The 26592-nt window shown below is 45.4% G+C and overlaps 1 protein-coding gene across 1 annotated transcript in view; it reads left to right on the top strand.

The window, feature by feature from the left end:
• The first annotated feature begins 1379 nt into the window (after positions 1–1379).
• The window catches only part of LOC147606684 (uncharacterized), a 29976-nt gene continuing 4763 nt past the window's right edge, over positions 1380–26592 (top strand). The window contains exon 1 of the mRNA XM_086791939.1: positions 1380–1744. Coding sequence (XP_086648065.1) covers positions 1460–1744 — 285 coding nt within the window. The 5' untranslated portion in view covers positions 1380–1459. The remainder of the gene's footprint in view (positions 1745–26592) is intronic.

Below are 26592 nucleotides of genomic sequence, written 5' to 3'. Positions count from 1 at the left end.
ATTCAGTGTGGTGATCTTGACACACTCATTCCGCCAATCAAAGGCCTGTGCCGCTTCTATCAACAACTTCTCTTGAATTTAAAGGGCCCAAGCCACTCCGACAACAAAAGAAGGCCTTGTATGAAGAACTTCTACATCGCACATGCCTTTCATGCCACCTCGACAAGTTGCCTACAGCCAGGGCTACCCAAAGATTATCACCAATATGCCCTGCTCTTCTAATTGCAACTTGGTCTCGAACCTTACCACTTAACCTCACACACCAACTTCATGGCGTATCTTGAACCATTCACACCTCTCTAACCCGACATAAACTTCATCACCAACCTTATCGACTTGGATGATGCGAGGACATGATCACCATTTAGGAAGGGGGTAACTTCATACGTTAACATGGTTTCACTAGCTTAACCCACCAAAAAGTGCTTTGCCATCTTACTCACTCAAACACACACTTAACTTTTGTAAGAGACGATGTTGGAACATAGAAAGTGGCCTTACTTTGAGCTTATTGGCAAATAGGGAAAGTCTAAGGACTTCAGGTACATACTTGCTTAAGATTAGTAATATTGGTTGGACTATTTTTTAAGCTTTGGCTTGCCTAGTGTGAACTCTAGTCACTTGTATGTAAGTTAATTTTGGATGGCCTAGTGTGAACTCTAATCACTTATATATAAGTCAATTTTGGTAATAAGTAATAAACATTCATTTCCATGCAATAGAATACTTGTGAGATCTTCTCTTATATACTCTTGCTTGCATGTGTTCCATTAGATCCTTGTATGCTAGGATGGTTTACTTGCTTGAATATATTTTCTTGTAGGTTGCTCCCTTCCATTAACTTCTTCTTCATCCACCTTTTGTGAGAGAGAACCACCTTGAAGGACATTCTCTTTTTGCCTCCATCTAGGCATAGAGACTTCTACCTTCACCCCCTTAGAAAATGAGCATTCCATTGTGACAATGGAGTGAGAACGTGATGTGAACAAGCTAGTGTAGCCACATTAGGGAGTTGCATTTTGGCTCAAAGGCAGACCCAATGACACATGATTCGAAAAGGCTATGGTAAACACTTGACTTGAACAAGGGGTGGACGATAATACTCGTAAAAGTTTTTACTGGTCTCATTACGAGGGTGAGCAATAATACTTATAAAAGCCTTTTTTAAAAAATCAAAAAATTGTCTTCCTTTAGGGAAAAAAACTTAAGAATGGTAATCGCAGTACCTAGGATAATGAAACTGAAAATGCTAGGAAAGGGAATAATATGCATGCTTTTGAGGGATTAAATTTGAAAGAAATTGTTGATTCATATGGCCTTATGATGGTATATATATATTTGCCTCAAATTTCAATAATACAATTTTTACAAATGAGGTGGGGTCAACTGAAGTTCATTTTGATGTTCTGAAACTCGTTATCAGTGGAAGGGCGCAGATCGGTAGCTCAAATTGATTGCGATGGATCAGGGGGTTTACGGCTCCCAGGAAGAATCATTCTCCGAGCTGCTTCAGCCAAGAGCACCCACATTTTGTAGCCCCACAGGCGATGCTGCAGTGGCAGGAGGAGAAGCAAGAGAGAGCCATGGCCATGGCGGCGAAGGGGTTAGGGTGCCCACTTTCGACATCCAGCCCATCCGTAGCACCTCCTCCACCTCATCCGACGATGCTGGCATGAAAACGGAGCACACCTCCCCCCCTCCATCTGACAAAGGAGCTGTTCTCTCATCCCCTCCTGAGCATCAGGTATGGCTTGATCAGCTTCCCTAATCTTTTTTTGGTCACAGATTTAAGGGAAGTGTTTGATTATATAACAGGCACGCTGAGGGGATGTGCATGATGTAGCACCACATTTGTAGAGAAATGATGTGCATGACGAAGTATCACATTTGTCAACATGGACGTGCATGATATAGTATCACATCACATAAAGCATGGTGTGATTCAAGGAAATATTTGTTTGCACAGTCAACCTATTGTCACTCTTTGCCAACCTTCTCAGCGCTTTTTCCATAGTCACAGGGGACAGAAGGGACAGACTGTTGGAACGGAGGGACGCTGAGTCGGGACGGTTCAGCAACGGGGACGGCAGGGGACGGTCGGACGCCCCCTGGAGGCGTCTCTCACAAGGGACGGGGAAGGGGACAGCGGCAAGAACGGGGACGGCTGTGGGGGACGGCAGGGAGCCGTTGCGCGCAGTCAGACTGGTTTTTTTAACCCGTTTCTAGCCGTTTATGGCTGTTTGGCTTGGCCGTTTGGGGAGGCCTTGAGCCTTTGAGGCTTGGCCCTTGGCCCTTGGCCCTTGCCTCTCTCTTGCCTTGAGGCTTGGCCTTTAAGCTTGGGGCCTTGGGCCTTGGGCCTTGGCCCTTGAGGCTTGGTCCTTGCCTCTGTCTCTTGCCTATCTAATATCTATATAAGAACAAGGCTACAAGGCTACAAGCACACACACACCCCTTCAAGTTTTCAAAGTTCAAGCAACTCTCTCTCTCAACTTTCAAGCCTCAAGCTTCAAGCTACATTGTATGAGTGTATCTACTCTCTCTAGTCTCTCTCCCTCAAGCTTCTTCTAACTTAGTAACTTCCAACTTCCAAGCCTCTCACACAAGGCCCTACTCTCTACTATCTAGACTCTCTCTCTCTCTCTCTCTCTCTCACCTCTCCCTCAAGCCTCTTGAGTCTTCCAACTTCCAAGCCTCTAGGCCTCTAGGCTCTCTCTCTCTCTCCCTTTCTCATTGCTCAAGGCTCAAGCCATCTTTAACCATGGCATCCCCCTCACGTACCGAGGCTTCCCGTAGAAGGACAACGGGATAGACATGGTGGGAGGAGGTTAACTACACCCCATCCGCTCATGGAGGTGGTTCCCGGCCATGGGCATGCAAGCTTTGCCCGTAACGGCGAACGGGTGGCGCCGACAAAGTGCGAGCCCACCTCTTGCACGAGAGTGGGCATGAGGTGAGGTTTTGCACGAATGTCACGCTCGAGAAGAGACGGGAACTTCTTGACAAGCTTGCCGTCTATGAGGCGGTCGAAGCGGCAAGAAGGACACCACGAGTGGCCGTGGATCCTGCGACGATGGGGAGAGGAACTCAAACCTCTACAATGGAGTCATGTGGTGGATCGGGATCATGCACGCCATCACCTTCACCATCGAGTTGGAATGTTGCTCCATCCACGACGCCGGCACCTTCCATCTCCACGGCCTCTCAACCATTACGTGGCCCACGGCGACAATCTACACTTGGGGAGAATCGGAACCCCAAGTTGAAGGAGGAGGTGGATATGGCGGTGGCTCGCTTCTTCTTCCACGACCACATTGCCTTTCAAGCGGCTAGGTAAGTGCAATCGATCATTGCTATATGCCCCCCTCATCCGAGAGCTTGCGCACTGCATTGCTCGAGAAGAAGAAGCACATTGTAGAGCAAGCGGCCGACAACACAAAGCGGCAGTGGGAGAGGAACGTAGTCTCCCTCATTGTGGATGGATGGAGTGACACCGGCAAGAGGAGTATTCATGGCGTGGTTGCATATTCCCAGAGAGAGATGTACTTCATCTCATCTCATGATGCATCCGGCACCGGGAAGAGCGCGGATGTGCTTGCGGCGGAGTGGGCTACCACCATGGAGATCGTTGGCCCCGAGGATGTAGTGGGCTTTTTTGCGGATGGGGAGCCGTCCAATAGGGCGGCGGGAGCTATCCTCCAAGGTATGTATGGACATGTCACGGTGTCCTTTTGTATGGCTCATTGCCTAAACAACCTCCTCAAGGACATAGGGGCATTGCCATGGATCAGCCCGCTCATTGAGGAGGCCAACACCATGGTCTCTTTTGTCCTCAACCACCAAAGACTTCGGCATGAGTTCAACAAGAGGTCCTCTCTCTCTCTCTCTCCTTCGAATATTCCGACACCCGGTTTGCCTACAACTTTCTTATGTTGGGCCGGTTGAAGGATTGTAGCAGTGCTTTGAGGGTTTTTTTCTTTAGTGACGAGTTTGTTGACATGCAAGAGTCTCGTACAAACACTGGCCAAGAGTGTAGGTTACAGGCGGATGACGCCTCTTGGTGGGAGCGTGTGAAGTCCACAGATGCTATGAGGTCCATAGTCGACCTATTGAGGATTGTAGACGCTATGCAACCATGCATAGCCAAGGTCTACGAGGCCATGGATCGCATGATAGAGAAGTTGAAAGACTTCGTGCCTGATGAAGACAGGTATGAGGAGATCCATGCCTTGTGTCTAGGAAGGTGGAATTCCTACTACTCTCCATTGCATGCAGCAGCTTATGTGGTGGACCTAGAATTCCAAGGCAACAAGCAGGAGAGTGACCGGGAGGTGAGCGATGGATGGAGGATCATCTTGGACTGTCTTGTGCCTGATGCATCGGTTAGGCGCAAGATCAGGGACCAGCTTTCCATGTATAGGTCATTTCATGGCTCCTATGGCTGTTATGATGCATAGAATGACCGCTCCAAAGTTGGTGCTACTCTATGGTGGGAGGACTTTGGTTCGGATGGACTGGAGCTACAGCAGCTTGCCATCCGCATACTTAGCCAGGCCGTTAGCTCCTCTTGCTTGGAGTAACTTTGGAGTACCTACACCCACATTGTCTCTAGGAAGAGGAACCGACTCGGTGTAGAGCTGTCACGTGCATCCCGCACTTGGATGCCACGTTGACATTTCTGTACAGAAGGTGCAGGACCTGGGATGGTGAACTGGTCCCATGTGAGCCCAGTCCGGGACGAGTCAGCCAAGGATCCATCTCAGTCGTTCGAGGTCAGGTGTGCATTGTCCTGCACACAATGGTTCTGTGTATCTGGTTTGGTACCGGATGCCAGATCACTGAGTAGATTAGGTTTAGGACAAGGGGCCAGCCCATAGGGCTACCCCGGATCTGAGTGTGGGCACGGGAATGGTGTAGAACCACCGCCATGAGGGCCAGGAAGACCCAGGTTGAACCCACCAGCCATGGAGGGGCTGTAGGACAGCCCTAGGGCACAGATCAGGCAATCTCCAAGGAATTACAGCCTTTAGATGGCTGTAGGGCGTGTATGGGGCAGCCCATACAGGCTGCCCAGCCTTGGGATTGTGGACAAAAGTGGTGTCCAGCCAATCAGAAGCAGGCGCATCACTTTCAGCCTGTTAGGGAAAAAAGGTAGTATTTTTGGGGATTTAATTCAGCATTTATTGCTGAATTTCACTAGTCGTGGGACAATAAGCTGTTTTTCAGCTGGCCGACTGCTCCTGAGGAGGAGTATAAATAGGGTAGGCCTAAATCCCATCATTCATCTCAGTTTTCACCAAGTGCTCAAGCCAATCAAGGGCCAGTCAAGCCAAGGAGATTGCTAAGCAAAGGGGTGGACTTCTGAAGGTCAAGGGCAGGATTTTCCAGCCAAGAAAAGGTCAAGTTTTTTGTATTTGTTTTCAGATTTACATCATTCTAATAAAGCAAATACACCATCCGTGGTGGGGGCCCTACAGAGGGTAATTGGGACCCAATACTGTGTCCTCTCCATCTCCCCCTTCTCTCTCTATTTTTCTGCACATCTCCTTTTAGTTTGTGCGTTAATTTCCGTCGCGAAAAGAGTGCTGATTTCTGAGTTTTGAAGTACCGATCCTTCTCCGAAGCTTCCGCATATTACAAGAGCGTGCCAATGACCTTGTCTTCGTTAGCGCGAACTTGCGAATGCTTTGCAAGAGGGTGACCAAGAAGGCAGATCCCTTCACCGAGTGGGAGATGAGTCAACAAGAAGAGCAACAAGAGGATGAGGTGCAGGAGCAGCATGCCAGTGAGGATGAGCTTGATGCTCCTTTGGCACAAGCTCCCCATGACCATGAGGCGAGCACTTCATGTGGATGATCATTCATGGATCATGATTCATGGGCCTTACTACTTAGCTCTAGCCTCTAGCCTCTAGCCTCTAGGCTTTAGCACTTTTTGTCATTGACTCATTTGAGTCCGTCCATGTATTCTGCCTCCTTAAGGCTTAGTCCTGACTCTTGAGTCATGACTCATTTTGTATCTACTTAATTATTAATACAATCAACCGTCAATGCCTTCACTCTTTGATTGGCGTATTTTGTTAATATGACTCAAAAGCTTACCATTTTAGTGTAATTTTGTGCTCATTTTGTAGAATAGAAAAACTTTAAAAAAAGTATTTTTTGAGTGCCGTTCCCTCCCCCGTCCCCATTCCCTACTTATGGCCCGTCCCCGTCCCCGTCCCCGTCCCCCGTTACCGTTCCCGGTCCCTTGTGACTATGGCTTTTTTTTCTCCATTAACCTCTCATGGATCATATCTGTGACATTGGAAGAAGTTGTTCCTATAGGATGGGTACACCCCAATATCAACATTATCAATCACGTATACGATGATTTATGGTGTGCGATATACCATAGCATGAGGTATTACCAGTGTGCATCTTGCTCTAGAAACCCAAAACACATCACCGGGAACCTCCTACCGGAAGGGGGAGGGGATCTTGGAGGGAGAAGAGCTAATGTGCCACTTGTCAGGCAAAAAAAATCCTTCGAGAACTTGCCACAAAATTGATGCCCTTACTGAATTTGCAGCGAGAAAACGCAGCCTGGGGATTGGCCGATAGCAGTAGGAGGGCTTGTAGATCAAAAAACGCAGCTAATGAAGAAAACGCAACCACCGTTGAAGTATCTACAGCCTGGAGAATCTAGGGAAGCAAAAAACGCAAGGCATAGTTGAAGAAGGAGAGAGACAGAGAGCAGATTTTGTGCATTAGCCGGAGCCTAAGCGTATGATACCATGAAAGAATGTGCACAAGCGGAAGCAAATAAACATGAGAGAGAGAAAGATTGCAAGCAAGAACAAGAGCTTTATTAGCTTGAGGTTACAGAGTACAAGAGCCAGCAACAAATAGGGCAATGTAAGATGATTGAATGAATAAAAGAGAACAACTCTTATATACTTGTGCATGAAGCAGGTCGGCTGTAGAAACAGGCCGACCATAGGACCTCCACGACAGCATAAGAAGATGCAATATTTTAACAATAAATAGGGGCTACATACTCGTAGAATTAATGATTTGGAAAAACACTAAGTCCATCTTCCATTTTTAGGCCAGCTTGGAAAATGACTTCTTACCACTTTTGAGTTGATGGCAGGTGAAATGGTAGGCCTACAAGTGGTTAGACCCAGCACCCATCACTCTTTAGATTTTGCACTCTCCCAAGTCTTCCACTTGATCAAATACTCGTAATTGATGGCATTTCACTGTTTATTACACTGATCTAGAACGAACTCATATTTGGTCGTATCCTTGAGGTAAGAAATCTTCCGCATAGGAATAACCTGTAACATGCAGCGGAAGTCTTCGTATTGGAGGATCCTGTCACACAAATGCTCACACCGTCTTCTTTATCCTGAGTTTCGCGAGTTTAGCAATCCACTTTAATACTTCAAACTTTAGAGAGAGATGAGAGAGAGAGAGATGAGAACTGTACACCGTATGGGGTCCCGAATTACCCATTGAAGGGCCCCCTACCCCATTACCGAGATAGTATTTGCCTTATTATCTTTAAAGAGACTGACGGTGTGACGAGACTGACGGTGTGACTGACGATAAGCCAAACACAAGACCTCTGAAGACCAAGTGTTGGGCTGAACTGTACACTGCTGTAGAAACACCAAAGATGTCCAATCTCGAGCCTATGCACTCTTCCCAATGGTATGAGGGAGGGATTCAAAGCTAGGGCTGAGAGAGGGGCTGTTTGGGACTGTTCTAGACTGTATATGAATGCTGTAAATGAATGAGAATGCTGCAGCCTGCGTTTTACCTTCACCAGCTGGAGCAAAACGATGATATGATGAATGCTGAGATGCAGAAAACGCAAGGTTGAATGCTGAACTGATGCGTTTGACTGATGTAGTGTTAAAATATTGCATCTCTATTTATGCTGTCGTGGAGTCATGTCGGCCTGTTTCCTACAGCCGACTGCTTCATGCACAAGTATATAAGAGTTGCTCTCTTTTATTCATTTCATCATCAGAATGCTGAACTGATGCGTTTGACTGATGTAGTGTTAAAATATTGCATCTCTATTTATGCTGTCGTGGAGTCCTGTCGGCCTGTTTCCTACAGCCGACTGCTTCATGCACAAGTATATAAGAGTTGCTCTCTTTTATTCATTTCATCATCATTCATTGCCCTATTTGCTGGCTCTTGTACTCTGTAACCTCAAGCTAATAAAGCTCTAGTTCTTGCTTGCAATCTTTCTCTCTCATGTTTATTTGCTTCCGCTTGTGCACATTCTTTCATGGTATCATACGCCTAGGCTCTGGCTGTTGCACAATCTGCTTCTCTCGGTTTTCTGCTTTCCTAGATTCTCTAGGCTGTAGATCCTTCAAACAGTGGCTGCGTTTCTTCTTTCTTAGCTGTGTTTTTTGCTCTACAAGCTCTCCAACTGTTGTCGGCCAGCCCCCAGGCTGCGTTTTCTTCTATAGAGGCAAGTGGAGGAGGTCTAGCTGCAGATTCAGTTAGAGCATCAGACAAGTGGCACATCAGCTCTTCTCCCTCCAAGATCCCCTGCCTCTTCCGATAGGAGGTTCCCGGTGGTGTGTTTTTTGAGTTTCTTTTGTTGCTGTCCAGCCTGCATCTTCTGTCAGAATATGCAGCGGAAATGATATCCAAACTTGGGTAGACAAGAGCAAGTAGACTGCAGAAAATAATCAGCACAAGAAACACAGAGAGATGTGTGTAAACTCTTCTCTATACACAAGATCCCGAAGATACTGAATGAGAAAGTGGAGGAGGATGGGGGGGAATATATACAAGCCCATGAGGGCAGTCGGCCAGCTCTAAAAGAGGCCCACGACTGGACAAAACCCACGACTGCTGAAAAATAGCAGTCGGCCAGCATCTGATGCCCCATGCCTGCACAGAACAAGTCGGCCAGCATCTGATGCCCCATGCCTGCACAGAACAAGTCGGCCAGCACTCAGACAGCCCACGACTGCTACAGATGCAGTCGGCCAGCTTCAGAGTGCTCCTGGCATCAACTGGCAGCCCTCCAGCCACTAGGAAAAAATGGGAAAAATAGGGAAAAAATACGGGGAGTGTGGAAAAATGATATACGGGCGGGCACACCCACAACAGAGGCCCTGGTGTATACAACTGGACAGGAGATGACTTCTAACACCCCCTCTCAGCTCCTGGCTGTGTAACCAACCACTGGGAGCTGGGGTGCCGCCTGAGCAAATCCTGAGAGCGACTTCGTGAAGAGGTCCACCGTACTGTCCTCCGTCGAACAGAACTCCAGCAAGATGTCATCAGCAACGATCTGTTCACGAACAAAGTGCCTCTGGATGACCATGGGTTCCTCCAATGGAAGCCCAAACCTGCCATGCAACCTCCTCCTGCTGCTCCGTAGAACTGCTCCTGGGCCTGAAGTAGATCCCCTCGTGTCCGGATCTCTTCCCCAAACCGAGTCACTCCAACCGCGGAGTCGGACTCCATCCAACAATCCCCCTCCTGTGTAAAAAAGTCTCTGATCCTTCGCATGCCGCAGAAACCACAGGAAACGCGATCCTGCCTCCCAAAGAGACATCTGCAACCAAGAGCTCAACTGCCTCATCAGGAAGATCCCGTCCAATCCGGTGTCCATCAACCAGATCAATGAACCATACAGCTTCTGAGTCACAGAGACATCACACTGCTCACAAGGATCAACACCTGTTACGGTGCACAAGCAAGTCCTGGAAACCTGATGAAACCTGTCAACCACCCCCTCTGAATCCGGAACCACAAAGCCTGGAGAAACCACCTCCTTCTGCAAGCAAACACCTGTCACCTGCCTGGCTTTCCGAAAGGTCCCCGTGGAAAGAACATCCGCAACTACTGGAAGTTCTATGTCCCGAACACGACGAGACATCAGAGCATAAGTGACCTGTTCAGCTTCCTCTGACTCACGAACACAAGAACTACCAACATCAGTACTGGAAAGTTCCTGCCAACTGCTGCCATCTACTGGTAAGCTATCCACCATCTGGTCCCGGAAAGCCCGCACCTGCAGCGTATCCACACCTGAGTAGCTATTACCACACTGCCACTCATCACAATCTTGAGGACCTGGGAGAGAGAGTGCTGAAAGCCTGTAGACTCCATTCTCCACTCCGCCTTCCCCCGGAACATACAACACCTGGGAGGAATGCTTCCCCCCTCTGCCATCGGGAACTATCTCCATCCTGCCCTCACTGTGAACTGGGATAGTGGACGTATCCCCAGTAAGAATATGACTAGAACACCTGCAGAGATCCTGTAAACTGGAACGGGAAGGAGTCATGTGCCTGGAAGCACCACTATCGAGAATCCACTCCCGAGTATCCGTTGCGGAGAGTCCTCCAATCTCCTCCCTGCTTGAAGAAAATGAAGCATCGGTGTCCATCACCTCCAGGTGCACAAAAGCCAGAGTCTTCATGATTGCTGAGGAGTCTTCACCCTTCTCGGTCTTCCGCTTGGGACACTGCCTCCAGTAGTGGCCTTTCTCGCCACAATCATTACAGGTCCTCTCTGCCTTTAGTTTCTCGCGGTCAGCGTCGGACATCTTCTAAGAAGACTTCTCCGATGAAGCCTTCCCCTTGCCCGAGTTACGGCCTTTCGACCGTTGGCCAGTAAAGGCCTCCGAACCTCCACCCTGAGGAGGGTTCGTGAATCGTTCCTCCTGGTCCAAGACCATTGGCACAAGCTCCTCCCAAGTAATGGTGCTGAGCCTGTCACTCGTGATCAACGAGGAATAGAAAGCGGAATACTGACCAGGCAAGTGGGAAAGTAACGTGATGGCCATATCTTCGGACGATATCTCTTTCCCAGCTTGAAGGACTTCCTGCTGAAGGGCCTGCAGCTTGTTAATGTGTTCCCGCATCGGCGAAGACTTTGCAGGATTCATAACCCGCATCTGCACTTCCAAGGATATCCGCTTCATGGGTGACACCCTGTTGTACAAAGAAGCCAAGTGCTCCCATATGCCTCTCGCCAGCGTCATGTGCTTCACATGGTTGATCACCTGTGGTGTGCAATTGAGGAATATAAACGACCGGACCCTGGCGTTGACACGATCCCACATTTGTGCCTGTGCCTCTCGGTCCTTCCTCGTCGATAACAACTCCCCTTCCTCAGCTTCCGGCCTTGGCACCCCTTTGATAATAAAATCAGCAAGATCATATGACTCCAAAACTGACTCCATCATGACCTTCCAGATGCCGTAATTGGACCCGTCCAACTGCCGATCCACTGGGAACGTGGGGAGAGTCGGAATCTTCACGTGCTTCTCAGCCATCTCGATTAAATCTGCCATCTCGGAGAGTAACCTGAAAGGGTGGGTGGGTGGGGAAAATCTGAAAATCAGAATATATGCAAGTGGCTGTCCAGCCTCTTTGCCCGCCTTCCTCTTGCACCTTCACTTCCCGTTCAGCCCGAAACAGTCCACCGATCAGCAACCTGTTGCTTCCCCTCTTGCTCAGAAAAACGCCCAAGATCTCCTAGAGCCCTAGGCTCTGATACCATGTCAGAATATGCAGCGGAAATGATATCCAAACTTGGGTAGACAAGAGCAAGTAGACTGCAGAAAATAATCAGCACAAGAAACACAGAGAGATGTGTGTAAACTCTTCTCTATACACAAGATCCCGAAGATACTGAATGAGAAAGTGGAGGAGGATGGGGGGGAATATATACAAGCCCATGAGGGCAGTCGGCCAGCTCTAAAAGAGGCCCACGACTGGACAAAACCCACGACTGCTGAAAAATAGCAGTCGGCCAGCATCTGATGCCCCATGCCTGCACAGAACAAGTCGGCCAGCACTCAGACAGCCCACGACTGCTACAGATGCAGTCGGCCAGCTTCAGAGTGCTCCTGGCATCAACTGGCAGCCCTCCAGCCACTAGGAAAAAATGGGAAAAATAGGGAAAAAATATGGGGAGTGTGGAAAAATGATATACGGGCGGGCACACCCACAACAGAGGCCCTGGTGTATACAACTGGACAGGAGATGACTTCTAACATCTTCAGAGGGGGCTATTAGTCCCTAGTTGGATCTTGTGGAAAGGTGCTTGAGAGAGCACGTGGATTGCTTAGCTACAGAGGTTGTTTGAGACATAGCTTCTTTGAGGCAGACATGGGTCCCCTCTGCACAAACAAGGAGGACAAGCTCAGTGGTTCAAACTATGATCACTGGAAGCTATAGATGAAGGTTTGGTTCACACACAAGGGACTCTGGGAGATTGTTCAGGGCCACGAACGAAAGCCCGAAGGCCCGACCAGCTCTAGGAAGTGGACTCAGGACCAGGAGGATGCCTTTCTCGCAGAACTTTCAGCTTGGGAGAATCAAGACTCAAAAGCTCACTCTGCACTTGTACGAGCCATCTCACCAAAGGTCTCCCCCACTGTGCAAACATTGGATTGTGGTGCTTCTGTTTGGAGAAAGTTGACAAATCTATATGCACGGGACTCTACAATGTGGTCTGTCAACCTATTGGGTCAGCTCTTTTCCCTAGAGTTTACAGCAGGGACTTCCATGCAGTCATTTGTGATGAAGGGTAAGGTAATTCATGACCAATTAGTGGCAATGGGTACTGCGCTGACCTCTTCTCAGTTAGCTGCTCTCCTCCTCATCAGGCTTCCTGTAGATTATGACATGGTTTCTCGAGCTTTGCGGGTTCAAATCACAACACGTTCCCTCGAGTTTGATGATCTGTGTACTCTCCTCTTGGAAGAGGAATCCATCTTTGGAGTCGGTGTTACAAGTGTGGGAAGAAAGGCCACTTGTCAAAGGATTGTCAGTCAAAGGACAAAGGCAAAGCCAAGGACAAGGGCGAGTCTTCAAATAAGGGCAAAGACAAGTCACATGACACTGACACAGACTCGTCTAGTGATAACCCCAGCTCTCCCAAGGCCTTACAGTCTGGAGAGAACATGACTAGTGTCCTGCTTTGATCCTAAGGGCATCCCCCTGCGTGCTGTCTTCCAGAAACGGCTTGTGGGCGGGAGAAGGGGCTTTCAAAAGCTCTTATATTAAATCTGGAGCATGGGACCCGTGTGTCGGAGTTCCACGTTTAAAGACAGGCAAGTTCACTTGGTGGTCCGGATGAGTTCTAGGATCAATCAAGTTTCCTTCATGGTTCGGATGAGTTCCAGAACTATTGGTCAGCAGAGACTATGGATGTCACCAGGAGGTGAAACTTTTTGCAGTTGTTTTCCTTATTTACATTTCTTTATAAATATATATTTTTCTTTTCTTTCTCTTTGGTTGCTGTTGCTTTCCCCCGGGATCTCTTGGAAGGGCTTGGGCCATTGCAATGTCAGAATGGGTCAGCCAGTGGGACTTTGGACCAGTGGTTGGCTAAGCCTGAGAACTGCACTGAAAGATGAATGACAGTGTCCAGGACATGGGCACTGAAAGATGAAGGACAGTGTCCAGGACATGGCCACTGAATGAGGGTATAGGCCAGTTTACATTAGTAAGTGGCCGCCACCGAAAAGTGAATGTATCTTGAATTCTAAGCAAATTCTGAAGTGACCATAGTGGTCAAAGATGGTCAGGAGACCAGAAGGAATGCAGATGACATCATCCCTAAAATCTAGGGAACTGCTATTTTTGGCAGTGTCGGAATTGAAAAGTGTTCGCGTCAGTTTGTGCGGAATGTCAAGGGGACCAAAAGCTGACAAAGGACTGTTGTGAGAATGTGAACCAGTCAGGGGATTTTTAGCCTGGAAGATTGCATGTGGAAAAGGCTTAAAAATGTGCCAAGTGTCAAATTTTGGTGCATTTTCCTCATAGAGAAGAGGGAAGCGTGGGAATTTGGGGAAGGAGGCTCAATTTGCAGCCATCGTGGTGTTTTGTTGCAGAAAAACCAGCTTTCGTGGTGCATTCCTTTGCCCTAACTCAGGAATTGAGGGTTGAGCTTGCTCCCCACAGCCTCTCTCTCTCTTTCTCTCTCTTGCAGACTATGGAAATACTTTCATCAGATAAAATCAGGTACAATTGTGTGAATTTCATGCTTATATGCAAAGGCTAGTTGCCTCCTTGAACAGGAACAGGTGTAGTTGGTTCCTACACCAAAGCAGGCACAGAAGAGGGTAATAACCTCTTCAATACAATGCTGTTTCAGCACTGTTTAGGTGCTGTTTTTGGGCTGTTATGTTGCCCGGTTGATGCCAAAATGCAGTAGGACTTTGCTAAAGTCCTCCAGGACAATGCAAAGGTTATTTTGGGTTGAAAACAGAGCTGAAAACAGGTCTGTGCAGGAAATTACAGCAAGCTGAATTGTGATGTTTTGGACTCCATTGGGTAGCTTGATGCCTATGGAAGTGTGCCTGTCAGTTGGGACTCATTCTGAGATGTTATGGAACAGTTTAGTGCAGTTATGCTGGCAAATTTCTCCTAGAATTTGTAAAATTCAGCTGATGTAAGTAGAGTGCTTTGTTGCACTTGTGCTTTGTAATTTCCAACCTTTTAACAATAAAGAAATACCGCAAGGGGCGCCGGACTTCGGGGCCAATGTGTTGTTGAGCGAGGGAGCGAGGATTCTGTGAATGTGTGTCTCAGTAAGTCCAGGTTATTTGTGAATGAACTACCGCTTTATGTGTCCATAGACCGGTTTTATGGTTCCATTGCCGGGATAGGGTCCTCTTTTCTGCAAGAGCCCGGACACGGATTGGATTGGGTGAACAGGAGACACACATAGTGAGGTACAACTGATTACAGGTGAGAAAGAGTACGGTCTCTTTCTTTGGATACAGGTTCCCTTAAACTTTCAGTTGACAGTATGACAGACAAAGGGAAAGGCAAGCTCCCTGTCGAGGAGAGTTCCTCTTCTACTCGCAGACAGCATATAGAGGTGACAGGTGCCCAGGTGTCAGCCTCTGCTCGGATAGAGCCAGTAGTACAGCCAGTCTTGTTAGAGGAAGAACAGGAACAAGAGGAGTTATTTCATGTGCAGCTCCTGAGCATGGTTGGTACCTTTGAACAGTTGGTGAAGAATCCTAGGATGAAGAGGTATTTGCAGTCAAGGACAGGGGATTCCCAGGCTGAATCATCTCAGCATGCAGTTGAGAGGGCACAGGAACAAATGCCAAGGATGCCACAGCATGTAGAGCAGACACCAGCAGTGGCAGCTGATCCAGTGCAGCATGTTACACAGGCACAGGTACATGCATTTAATGGCCAGGAAAGTAATGTGCAAAGGGTCATGCCGACCATTCCTCCATTCGTTGCTTTCCAGCCTGGCTATTTTGGTGGTGGATCTGTTTTCCAGGCCATGGCTAGACCGCCCACAGTTTTGCCAGGATTGATGTCAAGAGGGTCACCAGGAATGATGCCTATGGAAGCTGTGAACCCTCTTTATGCCAAAATAGGTATGCAGCCCGGATTTCAAACTTATTTTAGTCCAGTTTTGGGGCCTGCAGCGCCTGTCAGTGTGGCTGAATTTTCTCAACCTAGTGGACAAAGAGCAGTAAGGACTGATGCAGAAAAGGTGCAAAAGGATTACAAAGAAGGAGGTCAAGCAGTAAAGTTTGAGACTTTCAGTGGGATACAGGACAAATTGAAAGTTCTGACTTTCATTCAGCAGTTTGATGCAGCATACACTGGGGGTAACTTTACAGAGTCTTCTAAGGTGCGGAAGGCTGCTACTTTCTTGAAAGGTAATGCATTGCAGTGGTGGACTTCACTGTTGATGCAAGGACAAGCACCTGCTACATGGGTTCAGTTTAAGCAGCAATTCTCTTTTGCCTGGCTTACAAATACTTTTGAAGTGGATGTTATGACAGCATGGCACAAACTTGATGCAGCCAACTGTGTAAATTTGGAAGAGTATAATAAGAAGTTTTGGGATGCACTCTTGCCAGTAACTTCTTACAGGATAGTGCCATTGTCAGAGCAAATAGAAAAGTATTGCTGTGGTTTGCCCAAAGAAATCAGGGATTATTGCATCAAGACCAATGTTTCTAATATGACTCAGCTCATTGAGAATGCAAACATGGCTAATGCATTGCTACAGGGAGGTTCACGTGGCTTTAAGAGCACAGTGAATAAGGAACCTCAGGGCAAACAGGAACCACTTGTGAAGAGGGATTTCCCACCTAGACCATTCTATAGAAAGAAGCCATTTGAGAAGAAGACTTGGCCGTCACAACCTCAGAAAAGTGTTGGTCAAGGCAAAGGACAGAAGAGGCCATTCTATGGCAAGTCATTTGAAGAGAGAAAGGCATTAATGCAAGCTGGGAAATGTTTCATCTGTGAACAGAAAGGGCATATGGCTGCAAAATGCCCACAACAGCCAGCAAAAGATGCCGAGGATAAAGAAGGGCCACTCAAGAAGAAGACAATGCCGAGTGCAGGATTGGTACCTGACATGGTTGGTGACCAGCCATGTGATAATGCTACAGAATTGTGCAGAGCATGGGGTAAAATCAGAGATGCTACAGTGCTGATTTTCTTTGACCCTGGTGCTCGAGCCAACTTTATTTCACCGGCATTGGCAGCCAAGTTGGGAATTCGTGCTGAAGAGATGGGACCAGTTGGACAGGCTGATTTGGCATGCCCTGGGCATTCAGTTCCTGTCACTCCTATACTTGGCAAACTTCGCATGCATATACAGAGTTATGTGGACACAGAGGAGTTTCTTATCATGCCCTTGGAAGGATGTGATGTCTTGTTGGGAATTCCATGGTGTCATAGGAAACATGCAGTGTTGGATGCTTTCAACAAGAAAATCACAATTGTACATAGGGACAAGACTCATGTTTTGGATGTGAAGCTGAAAGGAGAGTCTGTCCCAGTTATTTCTGCTTCTGCTATAACTTCAGTAATGAAAAATCATCTTTCTGCGTACTTGGTTTTTGCAAAGCAAGTGAATGAAGTTGAAACTGATTTGTCTACACTAGACGAAGGTAGAAAAGCTTTCTTGGATATGTTCAAAGATTGTTTTTCAGAGTCTTTACCAGGAGAGTTACCTCCTGAGAGGCCAGAGGATCATGCCATAGATCTTATTCCAGGGTCTAGTCCGCCCAATAGGCCACCGTACAGGGTTAGTGCAGCCCAGCAGAAAGAGATTATGACACAGGTTAATGAGCTGTTAGAGAAGGGACTAATTCAGCCCAGTAGTTCCCCGTTTTGTTCACCTGTGTTACTAGTACAAAAGAAAGACGGTTCATGGCGAATGTGTATTGACTACAGAGCCTTGAACAAGAACACGATCAAGAATAGATTTCCAATTCCGCGCATAGATGATATTCTTGACCGTTTGCAAGGAGCAGAAATGTTTAGCAGGATAGATTTGAAGAGTGGGTACCATCAGATTAGAATTAGACCCGAGGATGTGCACAAGACCGCATTTCGCACTACATTTGGTCTCTATGAGTTCTTAGTCATGCCTTTTGGATTGACAAATGCTCCTGCCACATTTAACAGAATGATGGACAGAATTTTCCGTCCTTACAGAAGCTTTGTGGGCACATTCTTTGATGACATGATAGTCTATTCAAAGAGTGAAGAGGAGCACAGAGACCATCTGACAGCAGTCTTTAATGAGCTGAAACACAACAGATTGCTCATTAATGGCAAGAAGAGTGAATTCTTTCTGAAAGAAATTCACTTCCTTGGGCACATTGTATCAAAGGATGGTGTCACAATGGATCCTGCTAAGATTGAAGCAATCGTTTCATGGCCAGATTTACAGACTGTGCATGATGTTCGCAGTTTTCTTGGCCTATGCTCTTACTACCGCAGATTTGTAAGGCATTTTGCAGAGATTGCTTCACCGTTACATGCGCTTGAAAAGAAGGCCATTAAATGGCAATGGACAGATAAAGAGAAATCAGCATTTAGATGCCTGAAACAGAAAATGACTACAGATCCTGTGTTGACATTGCCAGATTTGTCTAAATCATTTGTTGTGCAGTGTGATGCATGTGGGAACAGCATTGGTGCTGTCTTGATGCAGAATGGCCGAGTCGTGGCATATGAGAGTAGAATACTCTCTGACATTGAGAAGAACTATCAGATTTATGAGAAAGAGCTGCTAGCTGTGATCCATGCACTTACCAGTTGGAAACACTATTTACTTGGTGCTGATTTTGTTGTGCAAACGGATCATCAGACGCTCAGATACTTTCTCACACAGGCAAAGTTGTCAGAGAAACACATGCGCTGGGCAAATTTTCTGTCAATGTTCCATTTTCAGATAGTGCATGTGGAAGGCAAGAAGAATGTGGTTGCAGATGCATTGTCTCGCAAACCACAAGTGTCAGCTGTTTCTATTTCTTATCACCAGGAATTGGATGATATGAAAGAGCAGTATGCCAGTGATGAAGATTTTTCCAGAATCTATGAGCAGCTAATGAATAATCAACATCATGATCACTATGTTCTGAAAGACGGCTTTCTCATGATGCATGGAAAGCTATGTGTGACTAAGCAGTTAAGGCCGAAAGTAATGCTAGAAAGTCATGCTCCACCGTATGCTGGACATCGAGGCATTGATGCTACAGTGAAAGCGGTTGAGACTTTCTTTTATTGGCCAGCTTTGAGACGTGATCTTGATGTTTATGTCAGATCTTGCCTAGTATGCCAGAAAGTCAAGTTTGATAGACAGAAGGCACCTGGGTTATTGCAACCACTGCCTATTCCAGAGAGACCATGGGAAAGTATTGCCATGGACTTCATTTTTGATCTTCCAAGGACAACGACAGGGAATGATGGAATCTGGACTATAATATGTAGATTCAGTAAGCAGGCACACTTCATTCCTGTTAGAAAGAAGATAAAGCCTGAGCACATGGTTAAGATTTTCATGCAGAATATCTTTAAATACCATGGTATGCCACAGTCTATTGTCAGTGATAGAGACCCAAGGATGACTAGCTTGTTTTGGAAAGCATTGTTTGAGAATATGGGCACGACCTTGAAATTCTCATCTTCTTTTCATCCTCAAACTGATGGGCAGTCTGAAGAGGCTAACTCTACTGTTTTGGATCTGCTGAAATGTTATGTGTCAGAACATAAGGCAGCTTGGGAGCATTATTTGCCATTAGTAGAGTATGCTTACAACAATACAGTGCATTCCTCTACTGGCAAGGCGCCTTTTGAAATTGTTGAAGGTGGCAAGAAAGTACCTCCCATTCTGCAGACAAAGGATAAGATATTTGAAGCAGATCGGTATGTTGAGGGATGGCAAGAAGCGTATAAGAAGGTCAAATATGCCTTGGAAAAGTCACAAGCTAAGCAGAAAAGAGCTGCTGACATGCATCGTCGAGAGCTCTTGTTTAAAGAGAATGACTGGGTCTTATTGCACTTTGAAAAGGCACGACTGAGAAAAAGAAAGGGCAAGGAACGTCTATTTCCTAAGCTGAGTATGCGATATTATGGTCCTTTCCAAGTCTCAGAGAAGATAAGTGATGTAGCATACAGGCTGAAATTGCCAGAAACCTGGAAGATACATAATGCATTTCATGTGAGCCTTTTGAGGCCTTTTATTGGCAATGTGCCAGAAGATATAGTGCCAGAGGAACAGCCTGAAGTGGAGGAATTGGATGAAATTCTGGTTCCTGAGCAGATTCTGGCCCATAAAGACAGAAAAGTGAAAGGACAAGTTGCAAGAAGATACTTGGTGAAATTCAGAAATTATTCACCAATGGATGCTAAATGGATGGATGAGGTTGACCTGGCTGATTCACCTCAGTTGATGCAACTTTACAAGGAAGCCTTCCTGTTAGAACCTGCAGTGGCTTAATATGCTTTTTGAAGCTGAATTCTGAATGACCTGTACATTTGTATTATATGTTTGGCAATGTACAGTTTTGACATTTGTTGTCAATGACTTAATCTATGAATGAACTTTCAGTGCTTTGAAGTTGTATCTGTTACGCTTCAAATGAATGATTTACATGTTGTGACACTAATAGTACAAGATATATGCTATCGCCCTGTGTTGCATCCGGAAACATGTATTTGAAAGGCTTGAACCTGCGATGGCACAAATGGTAGTGGGGAATTCCTATCATCGCCCCGTGTCATCCGTTGGCAGGAGATACATGCGATGACACTAATCACATGGGGAATCTTGTGATCGTCCTGTGTCATCCGTTTGCATGTGGACTTGCAATCGAGGTCGCTTGCTTCTTTCAAGAAGGGGGTATGTCACCAGGAGGTGAAACTTTTTGCAGTTGTTTTCCTTATTTACATTTCTTTATAAATATATATTTTTCTTTTCTTTCTCTTTGGTTGCTGTTGCTTTCCCCCGGGATCTCTTGGAAGGGCTTGGGCCATTGCAATGTCAGAATGGGTCAGCCAGTGGGACTTTGGACCAGTGGTTGGCTAAGCCTGAGAACTGCACTGAAAGATGAATGACAGTGTCCAGGACATGGGCACTGAAAGATGAATGACAGTGTCCAGGACATGGGCACTGAAAGATGAAGGACAGTGTCCAGGACATGGCCACTGAATGAGGGTATAGGCCAGTTTACATTAGTAAGTGGCCGCCACCGAAAAGTGAATGTATCTTGAATTCTAAGCAAATTCTGAAGTGACCATAGTGGTCAAAGATGGTCAGGAGACCAGAAGGAATGCAGATGACATCATCCCTAAAATCTAGGGAACTGCTATTTTTGGCAGTGTCGGAATTGAAAAGTGTTCGCGTCAGTTTGTGCGGAATGTCAAGGGGACCAAAAGCTGACAAAGGACTGTTGTGAGAATGTGAACCAGTCAGGGGATTTTTAGCCTGGAAGATTGCATGTGGAAAAGGCTTAAAAATGTGCCAAGTGTCAAATTTTGGTGCATTTTCCTCATAGAGAAGAGGGAAGCGTGGGAATTTGGGGAAGGAGGCTCAATTTGCAGCCATCGTGGTGTTTTGTTGCAGAAAAACCAGCTTTCGTGGTGCATTCCTTTGCCCTAACTCAGGAATTGAGGGTTGAGCTTGCTCCCCACAGCCTCTCTCTCTCTTTCTCTCTCTTGCAGACTATGGAAATACTTTCATCAGATAAAATCAGGTACAATTGTGTGAATTTCATGCTTATATGCAAAGGCTAGTTGCCTCCTTGAACAGGAACAGGTGTAGTTGGTTCCTACACCAAAGCAGGCACAGAAGAGGGTAATAACCTCTTCAATACAATGCTGTTTCAGCACTGTTTAGGTGCTGTTTTTGGGCTGTTATGTTGCCCGGTTGATGCCAAAATGCAGTAGGACTTTGCTAAAGTCCTCCAGGACAATGCAAAGGTTATTTTGGGTTGAAAACAGAGCTGAAAACAGGTCTGTGCAGGAAATTACAGCAAGCTGAATTGTGATGTTTTGGACTCCATTGGGTAGCTTGATGCCTATGGAAGTGTGCCTGTCAGTTGGGACTCATTCTGAGATGTTATGGAACAGTTTAGTGCAGTTATGCTGGCAAATTTCTCCTAGAATTTGTAAAATTCAGCTGATGTAAGTAGAGTGCTTTGTTGCACTTGTGCTTTGTAATTTCCAACCTTTTAACAATAAAGAAATACCGCAAGGGGCGCCGGACTTCGGGGCCAATGTGTTGTTGAGCGAGGGAGCGAGGATTCTGTGAATGTGTGTCTCAGTAAGTCCAGGTTATTTGTGAATGAACTACCGCTTTATGTGTCCATAGACCGGTTTTAATGGACATGATGTGTTCCATGTTCATTTGTTCGAGGTTATTGGATGTGATGTGTTCATAGTTCTACTTTGAGTTTGGAGCCAAGCAGATTTTCTTTTGCTCTTTATAGTGGCATTATGTTTTCTGAAGACAACAAGCTGACATGTGCATTTTCCGAGGTGTACTCAGTACTGGCCATGCTGAGGTGTTCATGGTCGCATCTTCGTCATCAGTTTTCTTCTGACTTTTTTGCACACTTCAAAATGCAGAGGGGGTGTTAAAATATCGCATCTCTATTTATGCTGTCGTGGAGTCTTGTCGGCCTGTTTCCTATAGCCGACTGCTTCATGCACAAGTATATAAGAGTTGCTCTCTTTTATTCATTTCATCATCATTCATTGCCCTATTTGCTGGCTCTTGTACTCTGTAACCTCAAGCTAATAAAGCTCTAGTTCTTGCTTGCAATCTTTCTCTCTCATGTTTGTTTGCTTCCACTTGTGCACATTCTTTCATTTAGATGCTGGATGCTCATGCGTTTGGCGCCTAGGGCTGTAGGAGACAAACGCTGAAGAGAGAGGACTGAAACTGCAATCGCTTATACTCCTGAGGCTGAGGATGACAAGCGCTTGATGGCTCTCTTGCTGAATATGATGAATGAATGAATGGTTATGAAAAGCCTCTATTTATATGGACAAGATGTGCCAGTCGGCCAGCTACAGTGCTGGCCGACTGCACATGTCCAAATAAAATGTCTAAATGATGTATAAAATGCTAAGAATGCTGGGAAGAATACCAGAAAAATCCTAGATAAATCTTGGATGCTATCTGAGGTTCCTGTGCAATGGTCTAGATGCTATGCATGAATGCTGTGCAATATGCAGGATGCTTTTTGATGCAAACCCCAAGGTTTCTACTGACTGTATATGCATGAATGCGTCTCTTTAAGTGGGTTAAGGGACTTAGACTGACTGAGTGACTGACTATGGCTGAGAATGACCTACGTCGCTCGTGCTTGACTTATCCTGGACTGAGGATATACAATGGGGTCACGGCGTACGACAAATATCATCCTATTGGGTTCTAATAATGTACAGATGTTGCACTGCTGATGACAAGGTGGAAAGGTACGTAGTGTACGGCACGCTATCAGTACGTACGGAACGTACTTCTGTATGGAACAAATTTTAAGGTACGTAAACAGTACGTACCATTTGTAAGCAGTCCTAGAAACCTGAATATTTTGTAGACATAGCAACCAAAATACTTAAAATAAAGACTGAACCTCATTACTTAAAGTTTAAATCAATTATCAGTTACCAAGCCCATTACACAATACCTCATGTCAACAGTCATAGTGATATAAGCAAGAACCATGAAAGTCATAGATGATAAAAGAGAGTACAAATATCATGTCTACAGCACATGTCCTGGTCCACAAGTGCAAAAAGCCAAACAATGAAACACTACAGTTGTCTAGACTCTAGAGCATAGTCACAAGGGACGGGGGACGGGGACGGGGACGGGACGGGGGACGGCCATAAGTAGGGAACGGGGACGGGGGAGGGAACGGCACTCAAAAAATACTCTCTCTAAATTTCTGCCGCCGGGGGGATCCAAGGGGGGCCGGCGGCAGCCATTTAGGCCCCCCTTGGCGGGGGAGTTCGGAGGCAGCGCCCCCGAAGCTTGAAACGAACTCAAAATCGTCTCTCGTACTGTCTCTCTTACTGCTGTCTCCACCAGCCATAAACGGCTAGAAGAGCCAAGGCCCAACAGCCATAAACGGCTAGAAACCAGGCAGGCGCAACGGCCAAAAACGGCAGGAGCAACGGCAGGCGCAACGGCTCTCTGCCGTCTCCGCACAGCACCGTCCCCGTCCCAGCGCCGTCCCTGTCGCTGTCCCCTGTGAGAAACGTCCCGTGGGGGACGTCCGTCCGTCCCCGTCCCGATTCGCTGTCCCGGCGTTCCAAGCCTCCGTCCCCTCCGTCCCCTGTGTGTATGCTCTAGAGTCTAGACGCAAGAGTCTCAAATCTCATCATCAGATGAAGATGATGAGTCTTCTGAAGAGAGCCACACGCCACACATTTTTTATTTTTTTAAATGATTCCGTACGGATCCGTACCGTACCGTACCGTACCGTACCGTACGGTTGTACCGTATGGTACGGATCCGTACATACGTACGGCAGCAACCTTGGCTGATGATGAGCCAGTTTGTCACCATGCACTACGCATGTGACATTCCCTCCCGCTTAGCTTGGTGGCAGGTTCATGGCTTCCAAGTAGTCCGCCAACAACTGGGGGTTTGGTAGGAGCAAGAGGTGCCGCCCAAAGAGCTTTTTGCAAAGTAAAGATCTGCATCTTTAGTGACTCCATCTCATCATGGCATTTGGCAATAGTTGCCTCTAGACGCTCTGTCACTTCCAAAAAATCACTCTTTCTAACAGCCTCCTCTTCTTCAACTTGGAATTTAAAATCTTCCCTACTTGAGTTGGAATGATCACTCATCTCATCGGCATTTTCATTGTGACTGAGAAGTCAATATGAGCCATGGTAATAAAGTTCTTCAAAAAACCACGATTCATTTGAACTACCTTCACTTGCCTACTTTTGACCAAAACGATCTAGCAAATCAATTCGCTAGAACTGACTGGACATAAGAAAAAATGCTTTAATTAGCATTTGGTGACTAAACAACGGTAAAAAATCATGAAAACACCGTTTAGAATTAATTCAAACGAAAATAACTACAAATACGAGGTACACTCGCATTAATTATATGCGAATAACTCGTATCTATCTAATGTCAGCACGTAAAAAACGTGTTCCAACACTAAATAATCTCCGAAAATATTAAATTCTCGAGAAAAAAGAATTATAATGATTTTTTTCTATTTTTTCTATTTTTCTAGGACCTCAAAATTTACTAATTTTGAAATCCACCAAATTCTATCCTATGGCGCTCCAAATGTAAAATTTTTCAAAAAATTTTAGCAATAAAATTTGCCAAAATACAATTGATATTTCAAAAATATCAATTTCTAGTATTTCTAAAGTAATTTCTAGAATTTTTCTAAGTTTGATAATTATTAAAAAAAATTACCCCGAGAATCCCATCGATCACGAAATTTTTCAATTCCACCTGACAATTCTCAAATTCAATCAAAATCTCCAATTTTAATGGAATTACTAATTTTCTGGGTAAAAATAGTTTTTAAAGGAATTTGAGTAGTCACGGGCGCTCGAACGGACACGCCACATGTCGATCGACAAACCTGGATATTCCAAAAATTGGAAATGACCTTTGTTTAATTTTTCATGAATTTTTAAAATTTTTTATTGTATCTCGAACCCATTAGAATATGAACGGTTAAAAAATTTCGGAATCTTAACGATCACCTCGGAATGCGGACAGCCGAAAATGAAGAGACAAAAAACTCCGGGATTTGAAAGGTTAAAAAAAAAATTGGACCCCTAAGGTCAAAGGACTTAACATAATTAAAAAAAAAAATCATGAATTTGAAGAATTTTTTCTCTTAAAAAAAAAACTTTAATAAAAAGCTATTAAAGCTTTAATTAAAAGCTTTACAAAGCTTTTCAGAGCTTAATCAAATTTTTTTTGAAGAAAATGTTGGGGGGGAAGAGGCGCTGTGTGTCAGCGGCCAAAAAAAAGAATCCCTTTCTTCCCTTGCGTGCGATTTCGTGAGGGAGAGGGGAGAGCATTCCCTTCCTCTTTCCCTTCTTTATCTCCACACACACTCTCTTTTCTCTTATCTTCTCTTCTCTTCCATTTTGATTAACAGAATGCTTAATGCATAATTTTGATTATATACTAATCATAATTAATCTTTAATTATGATTAGTATTAATCAAATCTTTCCATCTAAGAGGTGTTTAACCTGATGCATCAATATACTGTCCCCTATTGAAATTCATCAAAAAATCAGCAGAAAATTGATAGCATGCCCACGGGAAATCCGTAAAAAATGCATTAAAAATGCTTTTTTTTAACCATAAAAATGCTCTTAAAAATTTCTAAATAATTAGAGAAAATTCTTAAAAATTGTAGAAATTTAGGGAATCCTTTCTACCAAAAAGTAGCATGTGCGGTATTTTGGTAAAAAAATCCATAAAATACTTATTTAACCATAAAAATAGAATTTTCACTCACGGAATTTGCTTGCAACGTCGATTTATCCATCCAAGTTGAGAAGCACCGCGTCTCGACCACCATATTGACGTTCCCAACGCATAGACCACCAAAACAAATCAAAAAATAATATTTTTTGCTTAGTAAATGTTAAAATTTACTTAAAAAATGCTAAAAATTTGAAATAATGAGAGAAAATTAAGAGGAGAAAAAAACATTAAAAATTAACTAGAGACCGCTGTGATACCACTGTTAAAACCCTGAAGATCTCTCTAGCTAATTACTATGTATAAACATGTATAAACTAGGCATATACTCATCCACCCGACCACCCCCGAGCCCAAGGGTGCACACATAAATATAATGAAGTACCACATATCTTATCTTGGTGTCCCATACCACCAAGAGATATGACTTCACTCCAGTAGCATATAGCTCTAGCACGAAATGACGAGAGTACACAATGCTCTACACAAGAGAACATCTCTTGAGAATGCTCCATGCTTCTATTATATAGGAGGGCCCTCAAGTGACTCTTGATACTCCATACCCTTGGTTGCCTGACCCTAACCTCAACCCAAGGTTAGACCTAACCCTTGCTCCACTGGAACATGTTCCCATGCTCACATGCCTAGGATGGGTTAGCCTCCTAGTATATGCACATATAATGTGCACATAACAAGAACTCCTCCGGATCTTCACCAACCTGGCCATGAAACACCGGATATGTCATCATTGTAGCCATCTCCTCTACTGAAAACTTTTCAGACCTGCAAACAGACTGAAGGGTGCTTTCAAAGCCCTCCTCTGTGGAGGCACCAAAACAATGATG

This window comes from Cibotium barometz, chromosome 57 (genome assembly GCF_041138505.1).
Source record: "Cibotium barometz isolate CiBa-2024 chromosome 57, ASM4113850v1, whole genome shotgun sequence".
Lineage (NCBI taxonomy): Eukaryota > Viridiplantae > Streptophyta > Polypodiopsida > Cyatheales > Cibotiaceae > Cibotium > Cibotium barometz.
Note: the sequence above shows the minus strand (reverse complement) of the source record. Positions and strands in the feature narration are given on the sequence as shown.